We start from the raw sequence: 16,598 nt of genomic DNA on the forward strand, positions 1-16,598 counted from the left end.
TGATGCTAAAAACTGTTCGACGTTCAGATTTAGAGACAGAATATGAGAATTATGTTTCTAAAGTTACACTAACGTTATTTTATGTTTTTTTCCGCTTGCAGTTTAAAATACATTTTCCTCTTCCGCAGTTGAGCCTTTGGATTGGATTCAGTTGATTATGTTTCATATAACTATTATAACTTGGATTAAAATAAGATTTTGTTAAACACAAAGTTTTGGTCATTTTGATTCTTGTAAGGCAACCAAATGAGATCCATGATCAAGCCTCTTCAGTGACATGTTATGTTGTACAGAAGAGAGAAGAATAAACCGCTGACTAATCCGTCGCTTGGGAGAGGCGGATTTAGCCGCAGCCCCCTGTGAATTCCTCATCATATAAAGCAATGCATGATATAATACTCTGCAGTCATTATATTTCTATGTGTATGTACAATCATCACCAGGACCAGGGAGAAGTCTCAGAAGTCCCCAAGTGTGATAACATCACATTCATTCATTTCTTATTCTTTAGTTTAAAAGGGTGACAATGCTTGAAAAAAAGCTTCGTGTCAAATAAGAGGTGAAAATTTATTACAATTTCAATAAAAATACGTCAAAGATCAATAACAAGGTGACGCTGATGATACATTTAAAAAATGTACATTTTCACTGATTCATCGATCCATTAAAAAAAAAAAAAAAAGCTATCAATAAGTTACATGATAAAAAATAAATCTGAAGCAAAAAATGGTTCAGAATTTCTGAAAAGCCACGTCGACGTTTCAAAATGTCTTAATTCCTCTAATCGGAAGTCCAAAGCTGAAGATTCTTCGCTGTCGTTATGTTTCGTTTCGTTCTGGCGTTTGAGAAGCTGAAACCAGAGGAAAATGTTCAAAATGAGAAATTTTTAATTTACAACATTTTCTGATTTGTGTTCTGTCAATTTAACGATTTATTATTGACAGAAATAATTAGTTTCTGTTTCTGGTAAAGAACCGAATAGATCGCTGTATATAAGTACATGTAAAACAAAACTAAACATTGTCTCTGTTATTATCTAAAACAAATGTAATGTTTCAGCTTATGACGCATTCAGTGACATGAAGTTTCCAAATCTCTTATCAAGTCTGAATTAATCACAATCGCACAATTTTCTTTTATATTAAATATAACTTTATTGTAATATTTAAAAATACGTGTTTTAGCAGCGATGTTAAAGGCAGACATGCTTTCTGTACGAGGGGGAGAGAGGGCTGCAGAGGTGCTCCAGCTCTGGGTGGGGATCTCTTCATGGGGGAGTCTGGAGACTGGCACACAAACAGAGGCTGGTCCAGATCGCCAGCAGAACAATCGGAGTAGACTTTGCTGTGATGTGACCACAGTCAGTTCTTTTATTCCTTTCAGTCCATATTTCATGTTTTCACTAAAAGATTAATTTAGTCTGAAGTCTGTTGTTTTTTGCATTTTACAAAACATATCTTCCAGTCTGCTTTTATTAATGACTGCGTGTTGTGATCATTAAGAGTTTGTATGTGACTTAAAGATTTTTTAATCCATTTTTTAAATTTATTATTTTATTTATTAGAGAAAGTTTGGGAAAATTCTCAGTAAATTCTGAATAAATCATGTTGTAACAGACTTTTATTGTAGATCTAGTCCTAGAAACGGGAGCTGTGCTACTTTCTTCTGTGTGACACAACAAAATAAAAAACAGCAACATAAAGACTTTCTACATCCTGCCATGTTTTCATTGTGCATTACCACATAGATTTTTATTTTGTTAACATCAGTTTCTTGTGCGGATGTTTTTTCTCAAACCCTTTTTGGACCAGATCAAAGGAGTAAAGACTTTAGATTTCTCATTTTACTTCATTATTCAACAGCAAGGATCTGAATATTTAGTGCACTTTTGCATGCTCTCTGCACTTGTTCTTGCACTGCTTCAAGGCTCGCTGTAACACGACATTACTGTGCATCAAAGTGAACAGGAAGTCTGGAATGTGAAGGTGCCATAAATAAAGTATTAACAGGAAAGTGACAATATGTTCATATAAAAAGGGAGAGTTGCTAAATGATCATGATAATTTCAGTAATGTTTGCTGTTTGTTCCTTCTGTGATTTAGGTTTCCCAAGAGGAAGTGATGCATGGATTCCTAAAGAGGAAATCAGAAACATCCAACTCAACAACTGTTACCAAAGTGTCAAGGAATCAGGACCTTGAAAACTCAAATGTGATTTTTCTGGACATCTCTCTAATATGAATCCCTTTAAGCAAATTACTGAAGCAAACCAGTACTCGAGCACAGAAACTCCCTGATATACGCAGCCAAGTGCAAACACGGGATCTACCGGCAATGTCATTGCCCTCCTGTGTGATGCCGTTAAAACAGGGGTTCGGTTTGAGGAAAACATTCTGCGTCAACAACACTGGGTAGCCATGATGTCCGCTCTCTTTCCATCCTTAACCATGAGTTTCACTGTAAGCTGATATTATGTGATCAACTGCACTGCGGCACGACATTCTGCTTCACCCTCTCAATAAAACCGAGCTGGACTTTACGGTCAGTGATGTAAAAATGGCAGCTAAGAGTTCCCAGCTTTGGACAGAGGAGCAGCTTCAGCCAGTTGATCTCCCAACGTCATCGCTAGCGTCCCTCCACCTCAGGGACGAGGCTGTGGTCACGGAGGAGAACTCTTCACACATCGGGGATAATCCTGAGCCCTGTCCTGCATTTCCTGCCATGATGTCATCGCTACTTAACCAATCACGCCAACAGGCAGAAATGTCCATGGATACAAGGCCTGAGCCTCCACCAGCAGATAAAGGTAAGATTAAGGTGCTCCTCTAAGCTTTTTTTTTTTTTTTTTTCTCGAATGGATTTAGTGAGTTCTACCAAACAGATGAAACAATATCAAATAAATTTTCAACAAAAGCATCTGACTGCTATAAAGTCCTCTCTTTAAAAAAGGACAAATAAAAAACGAACAAACCTGCTTTCAAGCGACCCTTCTGTCTGTGAGAATATAAGATTAAAAGATGCTTGAAAGAAGAAAAAAAAGGACATGCATTTGCAGCAGACATGTTCACAAATTCATTTTTGCAAGTTAAAATTGAGTCTCAAATCTTATGGGTTGTAATGAGTAATCTGCCGTGTGACGCTGCAGTCTGGTCTGGTTGGAGGAGCGCATTGTAAATATCAGATGAATTTTATCTTCCAGCATCTTGTAACTGGATCTTTAGTTTAAAAGCGCCGTCAGTCTCTGGGCAATTTCTCTGCTTTACTGAAATCTGTGGATGAACATGGAAATTTATTCAGATTAGTAAATATGCTCTTTTCATAACTAATCGGGAGTTTTTACTTTGTACAGAAATCCATCTGGAGCCACAGAGAAATTTTCTAAGCTAATACTGCAGTTCATGGCATTCTTCCTGAACGCATAGGAGGGTGAATATGCCGCACGCTCATGCAGGGATCATCTGTCCTGCAGAGGTTTCCCTACTGTAACACACCTAATTTAAATGACAGATTGTTGTCAAGTTCTACACTAGTCTATTAATAACTTAATTATAATTTAAATCTGGTGTATGCAGCAGGTAAACGTGATCCACAGTTGATTATTACTTATGTTTAAAAAAGATTTACTTTAATTTAAAGGTCTTAAATAACTGTGTGAGACGAGAACAGAATTTTTTTTGTTTTAATTAAAAAAACAACAAAAATCATTCTTCTTCGGCACACATTCAGTGGAGCCAATCTGATGGAGTTAAAATGATTTTACCAGTTAACGTTTGCACCACTGTGGTGGTAAGTTAATGGCTAACAGAGATGTTAGCCACATCTTAGCTACAATATCACAGATGTTGCAGTTTGCTGCTCTATTATTTGTTCCTTTTATTAAGATTTTAATGATTGTTTAAATGATTGTGTGTGAGGATGCATCTGAGTTTGTGTGACATGTTATTGTTGCTTCTGGGGGAAATTGGCAGCACACGACGCCGACAAGAGATCTAAAACAGAGAAGGTTATTTAAAAAAGAAACAAAACAAAGAAAGAAAACATTAGGAAATTAGAATAAGAGATTGTTCATGAGTCTTAAACTGCAAGTGCGAGTTTAATCTGAAGAGAATCCCCAAATCCCCATCTCTTCTCTATGCTACGATTCAATAATTAATGGCCTGTTTCTGTAATTTATGCATATATCATGCATGTCTGCGCACAATTACATCCAGAGGGCAAAAGAGGCTGTTGCACCAGCGCGAATTATCTTTAAACATTAGGTAAAATGTTGTGTAAAGATGCCAATCTGAAGAAGCAAATGATGATGAAGCAAACAAAATTAATACTGAAAATTTCTTTGGATCTGTGTCAGAAGATGAGGCTTCTGAATCCTTTTCACTTTGGTCTAAAGACATGGTAGTTTGTAGCTAAACCAGCCAACCTTACTGGGAGAGAAAATCATTGTGTGAAGCAGGGGGACAGAACTAGCATAGACCCTTCATGTCCACAAGAGTCCACATCTTTTGGTGTCATCAGACATCCGACCAGAGAAAAAGTGGGTCTGCACCATATTCTGCCCCGGTGACTCGGCAGCGAGCTGATTGGGAGGAGTTTTCACTCCCTTTAGAATCAGCTGGGTGGCCTGTTTAGATCAGATTAAATCAGATTTGTTTGGAGAGAACGCCTCTTTTAACCACATGGGTGGAGCAAACAAACCTTGAAGAAATGTGTACAAAACAATGGCTTAACTATTAAATTTTTTAGTAACTTTAAACCTCTTCATTTAATCGGCAAACTGCTCCTCTGCCACTGGTTATCATTTTTCCCCGGGTCATCACCCAAACAGTAAAGGAGCAGAGCCAGTATGCGTTGCATACTCGTGGCAGGACGTGGCCTTCATTATGCGCGGCCAATCACACAAATCCTGGCTGCTTGCTGGTGCTTCTTTGCTGGAAAACAGTGAAAACTTAAATTCCTGATCGCGTGCCTGCTCAAGAAAACGGTCAAATTCACAACACCTGTCCAGCGTTGTTCGAATATCCCTGGTAAAGATGGACTCAAAACCTACTTCACTTACGGGGAAACTAAGAATTAAGACTGAATTAAGAAAAGCGTCTCTACAAAGTCAAATGAAATATGAAGGTCGCTTTGCGGAAGGTGCGATTTGTGCCAACAAGGAACTAGAGCTGCTCGATTATAACAAAAATAATAATCACAATTATTTTGACTGAAATTGAGATCGCGGTTATTTAACACAACTATCCAGTATTTTTAAACAACGTTGCACGTCGTGGTGTTCTTGACTCCGTGTCGTGCATTATAACCGTCTAATGAACAGTTTCGAGTCGCTTAATCCGCTTTTACTGCTTTTACCGCTTATATAGGAACTATTTTACTTTGGACTCGATGTACGTTTTATGCAAACAACCGCTGTCAGGCTTCAGTGTGTTTCTCTTATTCACCTGTTAAAAGACGGCTGATCTGAACCAGCTGATTAACACGTTGCTATGGTAACGCCCCGTAAAGGAGGGGTATTACAGTGTTTAACTTGCCGAACTATGTGTACGAAAATAATGCAGCCAGTTGTCACTGACAATGGTATAAACTATGTTTAGGTGAACTTCCACAACCTACTGCAGTTATTCTACATCGACCTGCAGCCGGAGCCGACTGAGACCGGCCGCCTGGGAGTGCTTTAGGACGGGAGAGGCTCCCGCTGCTCCTTCCTTACAGTAACTGCAGGACAATATGTGCCTTCAAGTCAGGCGCCAAAACACCAGAAAAGTCTCTAATAACTCCAGTAAAAGTTGCTAGATTTGTCGCTAGTTGCTTTTAACAAAAAAAGTCTCCAGATTTAGTGAGAAAGTCGCCAAGTTGGCAACAGTGTCTGAATGAAAGCAAAGCGGCTGTGGGAGGAGTTTACAGCACAGCGCTGCAACGCCAGAGACGCTCGATTAGCAGCTGAAGACAGCAGGAGAGGAAACTGCAAAGAGAAAAATAATCACACCCTTTTATTTTTATCATCGTTGAAAACCCAGATTGTAGTTGAGATTAAAATCCGATTAATCGCCCAGACCTACAAGGAACCGGCAGATGGCAGAAATTGTGCTGAGATGTTGGGGCCAAATGAGTCGATAAATAAATCAATAAATACTGATTACAGTTAAGCTGAAAAAACTTTATCCCCCAGTTTGCTGGTAAAAACTAGTTTAGGAAAAGTAGCATTTCACCCTTACTGGAACCAGTAAAGACATAATGGATGTCCCAAACAAGGTCTCGCTCTGTTCCGGACCATACTGGGATTGGTTGTATGAAGGCTTTGTCATTTCCTGGATGCTGGAAGCAGGCCAAACTTACAAACACAAACATGTTGATTTTCTAAAAGCCTGATCAGCATGTATCAGTACTACAGAATGAGAAATTAAAGGTTTAGATCCAAGAAGTCAGCATATTCATTTGGGCAATTTCATTTGATTCATGAGCTTGTGATCGGGTCAGATGAGAGTCAGCTGAGTCAACATTGATGAGCGGTTGAGTAGAAAAAGACCAAAGCATGTTTAGAGAGTCTGTAAAGGTAAGATAAAACACATGTAAGATGTCATGACAGATGTTCTTCAGAGAGTTGTCAGCAAGGGTTTTATTCCCACTGATTCAAGGCTAATCCATTACTGAAAGTTAATTAGTGGTACGAGTCGGGGCGATGCAGATCACACAGGACACTTTGTGTAACAAAGTTATGTCGGGTGCTGATAGTAAGTCCTGTGACCAGGTACTAATTACTGGATTACAGGCTTTGTTTTCTCTGTTTTAGATTGTTTAATTGAAATAGATTTCTTTTAAAAACCCAGCAGATTACCAGTAAGGTCTTCTATGGAAAAGAGGAGGTTAGAGGAGGCTTTTTGACAGAGGTTTAACACAGTCAGATCTCTCTCACTGTCTAAAAAATGACTAGTTAACGTTACATGTTCACCCAGGTAATATTCTCTTTAAGTCATGCATTTTGATGCTCCAGTACAGTGTTTCTCAACCACTGTGCCGTGGCACACTAGTGTGCCGTGGGAGATAATCAGGAGTGCCCTGAGAAATAATCCAGTTTCACCTAACTGGTCTGAAAAGCAGCTCTGTGTTCATTCAACAGGCCCCGGCCCAGGTGAAAGGTCATAAAAAATACTTTTTTTTGTGTTTATCTGATTTATTTCAAGACACTTTGTCAAGATAATTTTTATATTAGTAATATAGGCTTTAGAAACTTGTTTGTGGTGTGCCTTGTGATTTTTTTCAGTGGAAAAAAAGTGTACCTTGGCTCAAAAAAGGTTGAAAAACACTGCTCTAGTACTACTTTACTGGAAAGACTCAATGAAAAGGTAACATTACCTGGATGCTGACAAATAACAAATTGAACTTATAGATAAAATGCAAAACAGCTGAAGACAGAACGGAGAGACAGATGACAGACAACACAGCTAACAGGCCAAACATTTAATAATATAATTATTAGCAGAAGTTAAACTTGAAACGTCTGCGGTCAGAATAACTGGATATGTTAAGCAGCGATTGCGCTGTGATACGCTGTTTAATGTTTCACTGGATTGTTTGGAAGGTTTACTGTGATACATCACGACGACGCCTTGTAAAATAAATGATTAATTCCAACATTATTCCGCCTTTTAAAGTAGAGCTATGCAACTTTATGAACCTGTGACTTTGTGTTTCTGGCTCATTTGATGACACAATGATAATTACGATGTACATTTCCGGAACTGTTGTTACCCAGCAGCGTCTCAAGGCTGCGAAACTGCACTTAATAACCTTTTTACTTTCGGGATGCTGCACAGTACTTCTCTAAAGAGGTATCTGGAATTGTGGCAAATTTTCCATAATTTTAGTATCAGCATATTTTGGAAATCAGTTTGTCCAACCTTAATGTGACATATTAAAATAAAGATTAAGTTAATAAAAATAACTAAATTAAATAATGTAACAGATGCTCCAAAAAAATAACCATAAATGCTGATTATTTGTTAACTCACTAATGAAGCTTTACAGAACATCACTATAATGGAAACCAGTTGATGTTTTAGTTATCTGTCTGGATTCACGACTTATTAGATGCAGGTCTTATTTAGAATTTTATATCAGTAAAGTTTTGACAGGACCGAAGACGCAGGGTTCATGTATTTAGCCGCTTTCTTATGTTACAACTGCATAGGTGTGATTCCTTCAGCATACGGCTCTGTCCGCAGCAGCAATGTAAAACATCTCCAGGCATGCCGTCACAAGTGCTGAAGGGACGATTTACATCAACTGTTAACAGCACGCCGCTCCCTGCATGCGTGTAACAGCATGTGTTTACATACTGCTAAATGCAAACAATTCTGATAAATATAATCATTTCAGGAAATGCCTGACTGACAGGCTCTCACCTTTCCTCTGCTTCCCTAACGAATCGTTAACACACGCACAGACACACAGGTGTAATAAACCAACACACACATCAACCGTAGTCCTTCAAGCTGACCTGGCATCTCTCTGTGGGCAGCTGTTGTTTGTTAGGCGAGGCGAGGCAAGGCGAGGTCGCAGCTCGGAGTTGGCTGAGTGTGCCTGAGCGTTGAGGAGTGCCACTTCTGGTATTTTAGGCACTCAGACTCTGTCACCTGTCAGCACACTAGTCTGGACAGAGTCTCCTGCATGGTGCAACACTAAGCAACACAATATCTCCCTCTAGAGTTTTGTTGGGAGGCCAGCAGTGAATGCTGACAGTCTCAAAGTGCAGATGGTCACACGCAGACTGAGCTGAACGGGCGCAGTGGGTAACGCTGGCTGGTTGTGTGATGGATGTTTTAGAGTTGCTGGAGACGGAGAAGGGACAAAACAACACTGAGATGCAGTCCCACACACGGACAGGATTCAGGCGGGACCTCTCCTCCAATGGTGAGGAAGATGATGTATTTCCTGCACCGAAACCGAACAGCAGCGACAGAGGAGGTACTCTGAAACGTTGTTTTGTTTGCAAAAGGCCGTTTGACTTTGACAACGTAGCTTGTTAGGATTGTCTGTGCAGTACAACACAACTGCATACTCTGGGTCATTACTTCAACTATAGTTTCTTACTTTTATGAATCATGTGCAGTAATACATGAATGGAGAGAAAATACTGAATGGCAAAAACTATTGATCCATGGATAAAATTATAACATGGATAAAATTATAACATGGATAACATTATAACATGGATAAAATTATAACATGGATAACATTATAACATGGATAAAATTATAACATGGATAAAATTATAACATGGATAACATTATAACTTAGATGATATTATGATATGGATAACATTATAACATGGATAAAATTATAACATAGATAATATTATAACATGAATAACATTATAACAGAGATAATATCGTAATATGGATAACATTATAACTTAAATAACATAACATCGATAACATTATAGCATGGATATCATTATAACATAGATAATATTATAACATGGATAACATTAAAAGAGGAAAATAATTGGAGATACAAGAGTTATTTTCTTGGCATTTACCATTTTGTGACTTAAAATTGTACCAACTTGTGTGTTCAGAAACTCAACCAGAGAACAGTACAACCAAAACTATGGCAGCCTGCGAGTGCCACACCGATGAAGAGCTGTCGGAAGCCGAGTGGTACTGGGGGAGCATCTCCAGGTACAAATGAATCACATCATCATCTTTGAATTATTTATTGTTTATTAAAAACCAACATAATTTCAAGTTTATATGTAAAGTTTTTAATTTTTTAAAAGTTTTTGCACTTCAGCGCTGGATGTCTGTCTGACCTCGCCTCATGTCTTTTCATCTAGAGAGGAAGTAAATGAGGTGATGAGAAACACTCCCGATGGCACGTTTCTGGTCCGAGAGTCTTCCAGTGGGATTAAAGGGGAATACACTCTCACGCTACGGTAAATACTTTTATTTTATTTGTTTGTTTAAATTTGGGTGAATGTTGAGTGGTTGTGTGTCTGTGTTGGCAACCTTTCCAGGGTGTACCCTACCTCTCACCTAATAGCTGTGTGTGTGTATCTGTGATTTTAACTGTCTGAAGTTTCATTGTGTTTTACAATAACAATAAAGAATCTGAATGTGAATCTGGATGCTATGATTAAAGGACCCCTGATGTAAAAAAAAAGGGGTTAAATGATAACAAAAACAAGGTAAAGGGATTGTCATCGCTAACAGCTCTGTGCTGCTGATACAAATATTTGCTGTCTTGACTGTGTTTTACTCAGATCAAATTGATGTGGTAACCAGAGGTCGGTAATTTAATTTCAAAGCCCTGAAGTAGTTTTTCCTAGTTAAACATACAACTTCAGACATGTAGTGGTTTCTGTCTGGTTTGACTAGAATCAGAACAGATGGTTCATAAATAAAGCTTTGTTGATTAGAATTTGGCACAGACCCCAGCAGTTGGAAACGCTACACCCAATCCACACAGGATAAGTTTCACTTGTGTTTTTCCACTCATCCAAATCACATTTGTCTGACATGGCAAACAAACCATGAACATAATTATTGCAGTCTGAGCTGTTGAGATCTTTCCGAGCTTAACTTCACACGCTGCATTAAAAAGTAAAAACTCTCCTGTCTGAAGTTCTGTAAAGCGATTTGGATCCCGGTGGTGGAACGGAGCTACTCACATTACTTTCTATTGGTCTTGACTTGCAGAAAAGATGGCTACAACAGATTAATAAAAATCTTCCATCGTGGGGGAAAGTGTGGCTTTTCTGAGCCACTGACCTTCCCTTCTGTAGTGGACCTGATTTGGCATTACCAGAAGAGGTCATTAGGCCAGTACAACTCCAAACTGGACACACAATTACTTTACCCAGTGTCCAGATACCAGCAGGTAGGTTTACAAGGGCTGTGTGTGTGTGTGTGTCTGTGTGTCTCTGTGTGTGCTGTGTTACAACTGCAAAATATTATGCATTCTGGTGACTTTTTATGCTGTTATAAAAAAAAAAAATTTTTTTTTTTTTTTCGGCGCTTGGTATTATTAATGCAGTTTTTAAATTCTCTTTCAAAGTTTGAAGGTGGAAATGAGTTTTTCTACATGAGAATTATTATATGGGACAACAGCTGAGAAAGCTGTTACGACTAATGTGGCAGATCCATTACAGACCTTTTACTGATCAATACATCACAGGATTTTTAAACAGTTTTCAATGGATTTTTATTGGTCCTGAACCTCTTTCATACTTTAACTTTTATCTTTAAAAAAAACAAAAAAAAACCATAGCAGCAAGTTGTGATGGAGGCTGACATTAATGCGGCTGGAGAGCAGCTGCGAATATTTCAGGATCAATACAAAGAGAAGAGCCAAGAGTATGACCGCCTTTTTGAGGAGCTGAACCAAACTTCCCAGGTAACAGCCGTCTAATGATCAAGTTAAACAAACACGTGTTGTATGACTGCTGAATCGTGCTATGGCTTCTCGCCGATTCAGGAACTCCAGAGCAAGCGGACAGCAATTGAAGCTTTCAGCGAAATCATTCGAATCTTCGAAGAGGAGTGTGAAACCCAAGAGCGGTACAGCAAGGAGTACATCGACATGTTCCTCACATTGGACAGCAGCACAAAGACTGATAAGTATGTTTTTTAAATGACTTATTGTCCCTGTTAAGTCGTGCAGCTCACTCTGAATTCCTCATTTTGTCTCATGCTTTGTCCACAGGATTCAAAGCAACTCAGATGAGCTGCAGTCAAGAGTGGAGGAGATCCATGACAGCAAGAAGAAGTTAGAGGAAGAGCTGAGGAAGAAGATGCTGGCTCACATGGAGGCTGACAGGAAACTGAACACCATGAAGCCGGATCTTGTGCAGCTCCGGAAGATCAGAGATCAATACCTTTTGTAAGTTTACCTCATCTCTTGTATAAAAAAATAGCTGAAACAGAAGTTTTTACTGCGTCATTTTTACGACTGTGCTACAAGATTAGGGCCTGTGTTGGTTTTTGCTCCTTTTAGACTTTTAAACCACAAGGAGAAACTCTCCATTGACCAGTTTGAGCCGAAGAAGTCTCAGATCAGAGGTTAGCCAAGCAAAAGCAGTTAAATGAATAAAGTTTTCTTTTTTCAAGATCATAGGATTAAGAGAGTACAAACTTTCTTTATTTAAAGGTTTTATGCCTGAGGACTGAGGATGCAAACTGAAAGGATTTAGGTTATCAATGCTGCATATTAATCTGCCTCTTCATCAGTTGTTCTGCTTTTTGAGCTAACTTTTAAAGAGAAGACAAACTCCACAGGTTAACCCTCAACACATGTGCTTACCGAAATCCAACTGAAGTCAGATCTGGGTTTAGTGTCTTTGCCAGAGTCTTGCAGATAATATGGATGATACTCCAAACAGCTACTTATCGATTATTATTGTACAACTTCGTCACACACGTCTGGTTTAGCATCATCCTAGCAAGGTGTTTACATTGAACAAATTGTAATTGACTATTTAACTCCCTGAAGTCTGACTTATGAAATTAAAAGAAAATATTAATTTAGAATTTGAACTTTTAATTGTACCTTTAAACTAAATCCAACCTGTTTATTTGTACCGAAAATGTACGTCTTCATATTGAAAATGTATTAAGTGTATATTATGGTGCTGATGCAGGATATTCACCATCAGAGGGAAGAGGAAAAGTAGTTCTTTTCATGAAATGTGGACAACTTCTGCAGCACTTCTACATTTTTTCCATGACTTCATTTTACATAACAAAAAAAAAAAAAAATTCCCGTTGGCGAACACTGTTGAATCTGTTTCACGTTGCCTTCTTTAACTGAGGCTCCCTGTGATCCTCCTTCTATACCTCATGCTTTACTGACTTTTTACCACCTGACCCAATTCACTGTGAGATATTACGTCAGGAGTCAGATACGTAAACGTGTGTGCACAAAGCCCACGCTCACACATTGTCCCACACAAAGAGGAATTAAAAACAAAGACTGTATGGTGACAATGTGCATCTCGTGTTTTTCAGACCATGTTTGTGAGAGGGTTCAGAGCTTTTTAAGCTTCAAATGCAGAAGTGAAGGCAACATAGTTCTAAGTAGGGGAAAAAATAAGTTTTTACGTATGAGAATTTACATATATATATATATATATGTATATACATATTTATATTTAAGTCAGATTTAGTTTTTTACCAATAGTTTTTTTATTATTTAGATGTGCATGCTGTAAATATCTTTAGTAAATATCTTTAGCGGTGCTGCTGTAGTGTTTTTGGAGGACTTGGCAAATTGTACAGAAAAAGTATTTTCAGATAATCTACATTTTCTGTGATGAGGATAAATGGCTCGTGCTTGTTGGAAGTTTCAGAAGGTTTTTCATGGACTTAAAACAATCTGAGAGGATTTTTGGCATCTTGGTTTAATCTAAGGTGATTTTTGTTTGTTTGTTTTTGCCTCTGCAGGGTCTTTTATTCTGGCCTTAAAGAGCTCATCACTCACGTTTCCAATCCCCAAAAATTCAGCAGTTCAGTTCCTTGCAAAGCAAAAATAACCAAGATAGTACTGTGTTTGTAAAACTGTGCTTCTTCTTTGCCGTTGCTTTCACTGCCATTTCTGTTTGTGGAAAAGATGATTTTAGATGCATTGATTAATGAGAAATATCTACATGTTTTATGTTTATATCTATAGATCTAAATTTGACGACTTCTACATTGATTGAGACTTATGAGCAAATACAGGCACAGGTTTAGAAATCAGGCAAAATGAATGTCAATGTGCATTTCCTGCTATCTCATGCACAGTTTTAGGCCTGAAACTACCAAGTTTTAAGTGTCTTTTTTGTTTCCTTTTGACCTCAAATTTAAAATGAAAGAAATTTCAGTCCCAGCTTGGACCAAAAAGCAGGACAAGGCAGCAACTGCAAGGTGTTAAGTGTTTGTCGCTGAAATGCATTGCACTTCATCAAGAGCGTATCTAGATGTCATTTTTTGAATTGTCTCAAAACTATTCTGCATATCAGATGACTGATCGTGTCCCAAGCTTCAGTGCAACTCAGATGTGTTAACACGACCCCCCCAGATGAATTCCATCTGCGATGAGATAACGTTTTGAGCTGAAAAACAGTCACATACCAGCGGCACAGCTGAGTTATAAACATAGGCAAAGCAATCAGCTGTTCCCCATCGTTTTGCCACAGCTGCTGATCTCCAGTATCTTTGGTATGGGCTTTTATCAGGAGCTCGCTGTTGTTCACCAGGTTGTTATTGGTTGCTTCTGACGGGATTACATACAACCCTATTTTTTGACAACGACATCTGCTGTTGCAAATGAAGGAAAACAATTATATGATTAAAAAAAGAAGTAGAGATTCTTCTCACAATGTTCTCCCTTTTCTTGTTCCTGATGATGGTTGTACGTTCCTCCATCTCAGACTGTTGAAGCCGTCAGGCCCGTCTGGCATGTTGTTTAACATGTTTGTTTAACCAAACAGAGGGATTCAAAAGATAAATGACAAAATAATCTGTAAATATTCCCCACAATGCAGACTATCTGACTGTACCTTTCCCATGTTTCAGGTGGCTCACCCAGCAAGGCACAAGGCAGAGCCAGATTAATGACTGGTTGGGTTTAAGGGATGAAGAAGAAGAGTAAGTATCCTTTTCTTGCTCTAGTCAACCAAACAACAACTAAAAATGTAACATAGTACATCTTTTTGTTGGTATATATGGTCATTGGCTTTATTGAAACAGGCAGTTCCATTAAGACAAGGCAGACCTGACACAAACGTTAGTTACACAGTTACAATCAGCTCCAACACGTTCATATCCCCCTGACTACCAGGAAAAAAAATGTGTAACTACAAATGTCCACTACGGAGGACATTGCTTAAACCTTTAAGTATTGTGGTAAAATATAGTTATATTTATCTAAGAAACGATTTAATGTGTTTATAAGATATTCAATGAAAATATAACTACAAAATTTCAAGTAAAAATCAGCACAAAGAAAAGTATTATGTACTTTTGCTCTTCCCATAAAACATGCTTGTTGCAATGGAGGCCATTTTTCTTGAAGAGAGAAGGAAAGTTCACAAAGCCCCCCCCCCCCCCCCCCCCCCCCCCCCCCCCCCCCCCCTACACACACACACACACACACACAAATGAGGTACCATTTAAAAGCACAAAATGTCCTCTTTAAAGACCAAAAGTGTTAGTTCAGTAGCATTTAGGGAGATGAAAATATTTAGGTTTACAAAGGTCCTCCACAGAGGACAAATTTGAACTACTCGTAGTCAGGAGGATATAAAGAGGCAAAAAGCAGGTTATATATGGGAAAAAGCACTAAAAAAAGCATTTCATAGAGGCTTTTTCCAGTCTCCTCAGAGTCATTTGAAATTCTCATGATGGGATCAAGGTGGGCCGCTTTAGGCTGAATATTTTGATTCTGATTTTGATATTTGATTGATAATTTGATCAGTTGGCGTAACAGATGAAGTCAAAGTGAGTAGAGCTGCTGAGATGGTTTTAATGTGAATCTAGCAACGTGGCAACTAAATAAATTCATGTACTCCTGTCAAAATGAAAATGTTTCTCCTTTAGCTAAGTTTACCTGTCTGTATGCTAGCCCGTACACCTTAGAGGAAGATGTTCACCAGGAGGAGAGGAGCTGGTACGTGGGTGGTATGAAACGAAAAGAGGCGGAGGAGCTGCTGAGGGGGAGAAGGGACGGCACCTTCTTAATCAGAGACAGCCAGACTCAGAGAGGCTCCTTTGCCTGCTCTGTTGTGTGAGTATATCTTCACCTTGGCTTATCTGAACATCTTATGGCCTTAGGTTTATTTTGGATGTTTAAAATGCTAACTGGGAACCCAAAGTGACAAGTTTCCTCCCATGCAGTGTGGATGGGGATGTGAAACACTGTGTGATCTACAGGACGTCCACAGGATACGGCTTTGCTGAGCCCTACAACTTGTACTCATCGCTCAGAGAGCTTGTTCTCCACTACCGCCACACATCCCTGATCCAACACAACCAGCAGCTGAATGTAACTCTGGCCTGGCCCGCTCTCAGCCAGCAGCCCAGCTGAGACACACCAGCACACCAACATGACGGCGCTTTCAGCACTGTGGATGGATACAGCTACCAAGCTGAAACAAAGTACTGGTTAGTGTTTCAATGGCAAGATTTCAACAATCCCCCAACTAAAACTATTGAACAACTTTCAGAGATTTTGGACACTTGATCAGCTGTAATCAACACGACTAAATCAACTAGAGGTTGATTTGCTCTGTTAACCAAATGCCATAGTTCCCTTTTTTTTTGGCTCTCAGCACCAGCTTATGAACCGATTCAGGTGAACGGGGATCCAAACCCAGTTGTTTGATGTTGTTCCCACTGAACCAGCCCCAAGTAATGTGATCAACAGACTATTAGTCTGCTGCAAAAGCCAAACTGGAGCTCAGCTCTAATCTTATTTCTTTTTAAAGAGATTATTCCTATTGTTTAAAATCCTATTTACTTGCCATCTGCACATAAATCATGGCAAGCACAGTTTGGATTACGTACTTAGCTTTTACTAATTTAAACAGTCATTTTAGCCTTTTGTAGCAGATCTGAGGTAGTG

General features: G+C 38.9%; 1 protein-coding gene across 1 annotated transcript; it reads left to right on the forward strand.

Moving 5' to 3' along the window:
- Positions 1-2,555: 2,555 nt before the first annotated feature.
- LOC306759532 (phosphatidylinositol 3-kinase regulatory subunit gamma-like) lies at positions 2,556-16,061 on the forward strand (the record flags this gene model as incomplete). The annotated part of the gene is made up of 11 exons (XM_079245200.1): positions 2,556-2,805; positions 8,823-8,963; positions 9,577-9,679; positions 9,835-9,933; positions 10,697-10,877; positions 11,271-11,393; positions 11,475-11,617; positions 11,703-11,879; positions 14,552-14,623; positions 15,600-15,761; positions 15,872-16,061. 11 exons carry the CDS (start codon positions 2,556-2,558, stop codon positions 16,059-16,061), a joined length of 1,641 nt encoding a protein of 546 aa, XP_079101326.1.
- Positions 16,062-16,598: the final 537 nt, after the last annotated feature.

The sequence above is a fragment of the Telmatherina bonti genome (genome assembly GCF_933228915.1).
Source record: "Telmatherina bonti genome assembly, chromosome: 8".
NCBI classification, from domain to species: Eukaryota; Metazoa; Chordata; class Actinopteri; order Atheriniformes; family Telmatherinidae; genus Telmatherina; species Telmatherina bonti.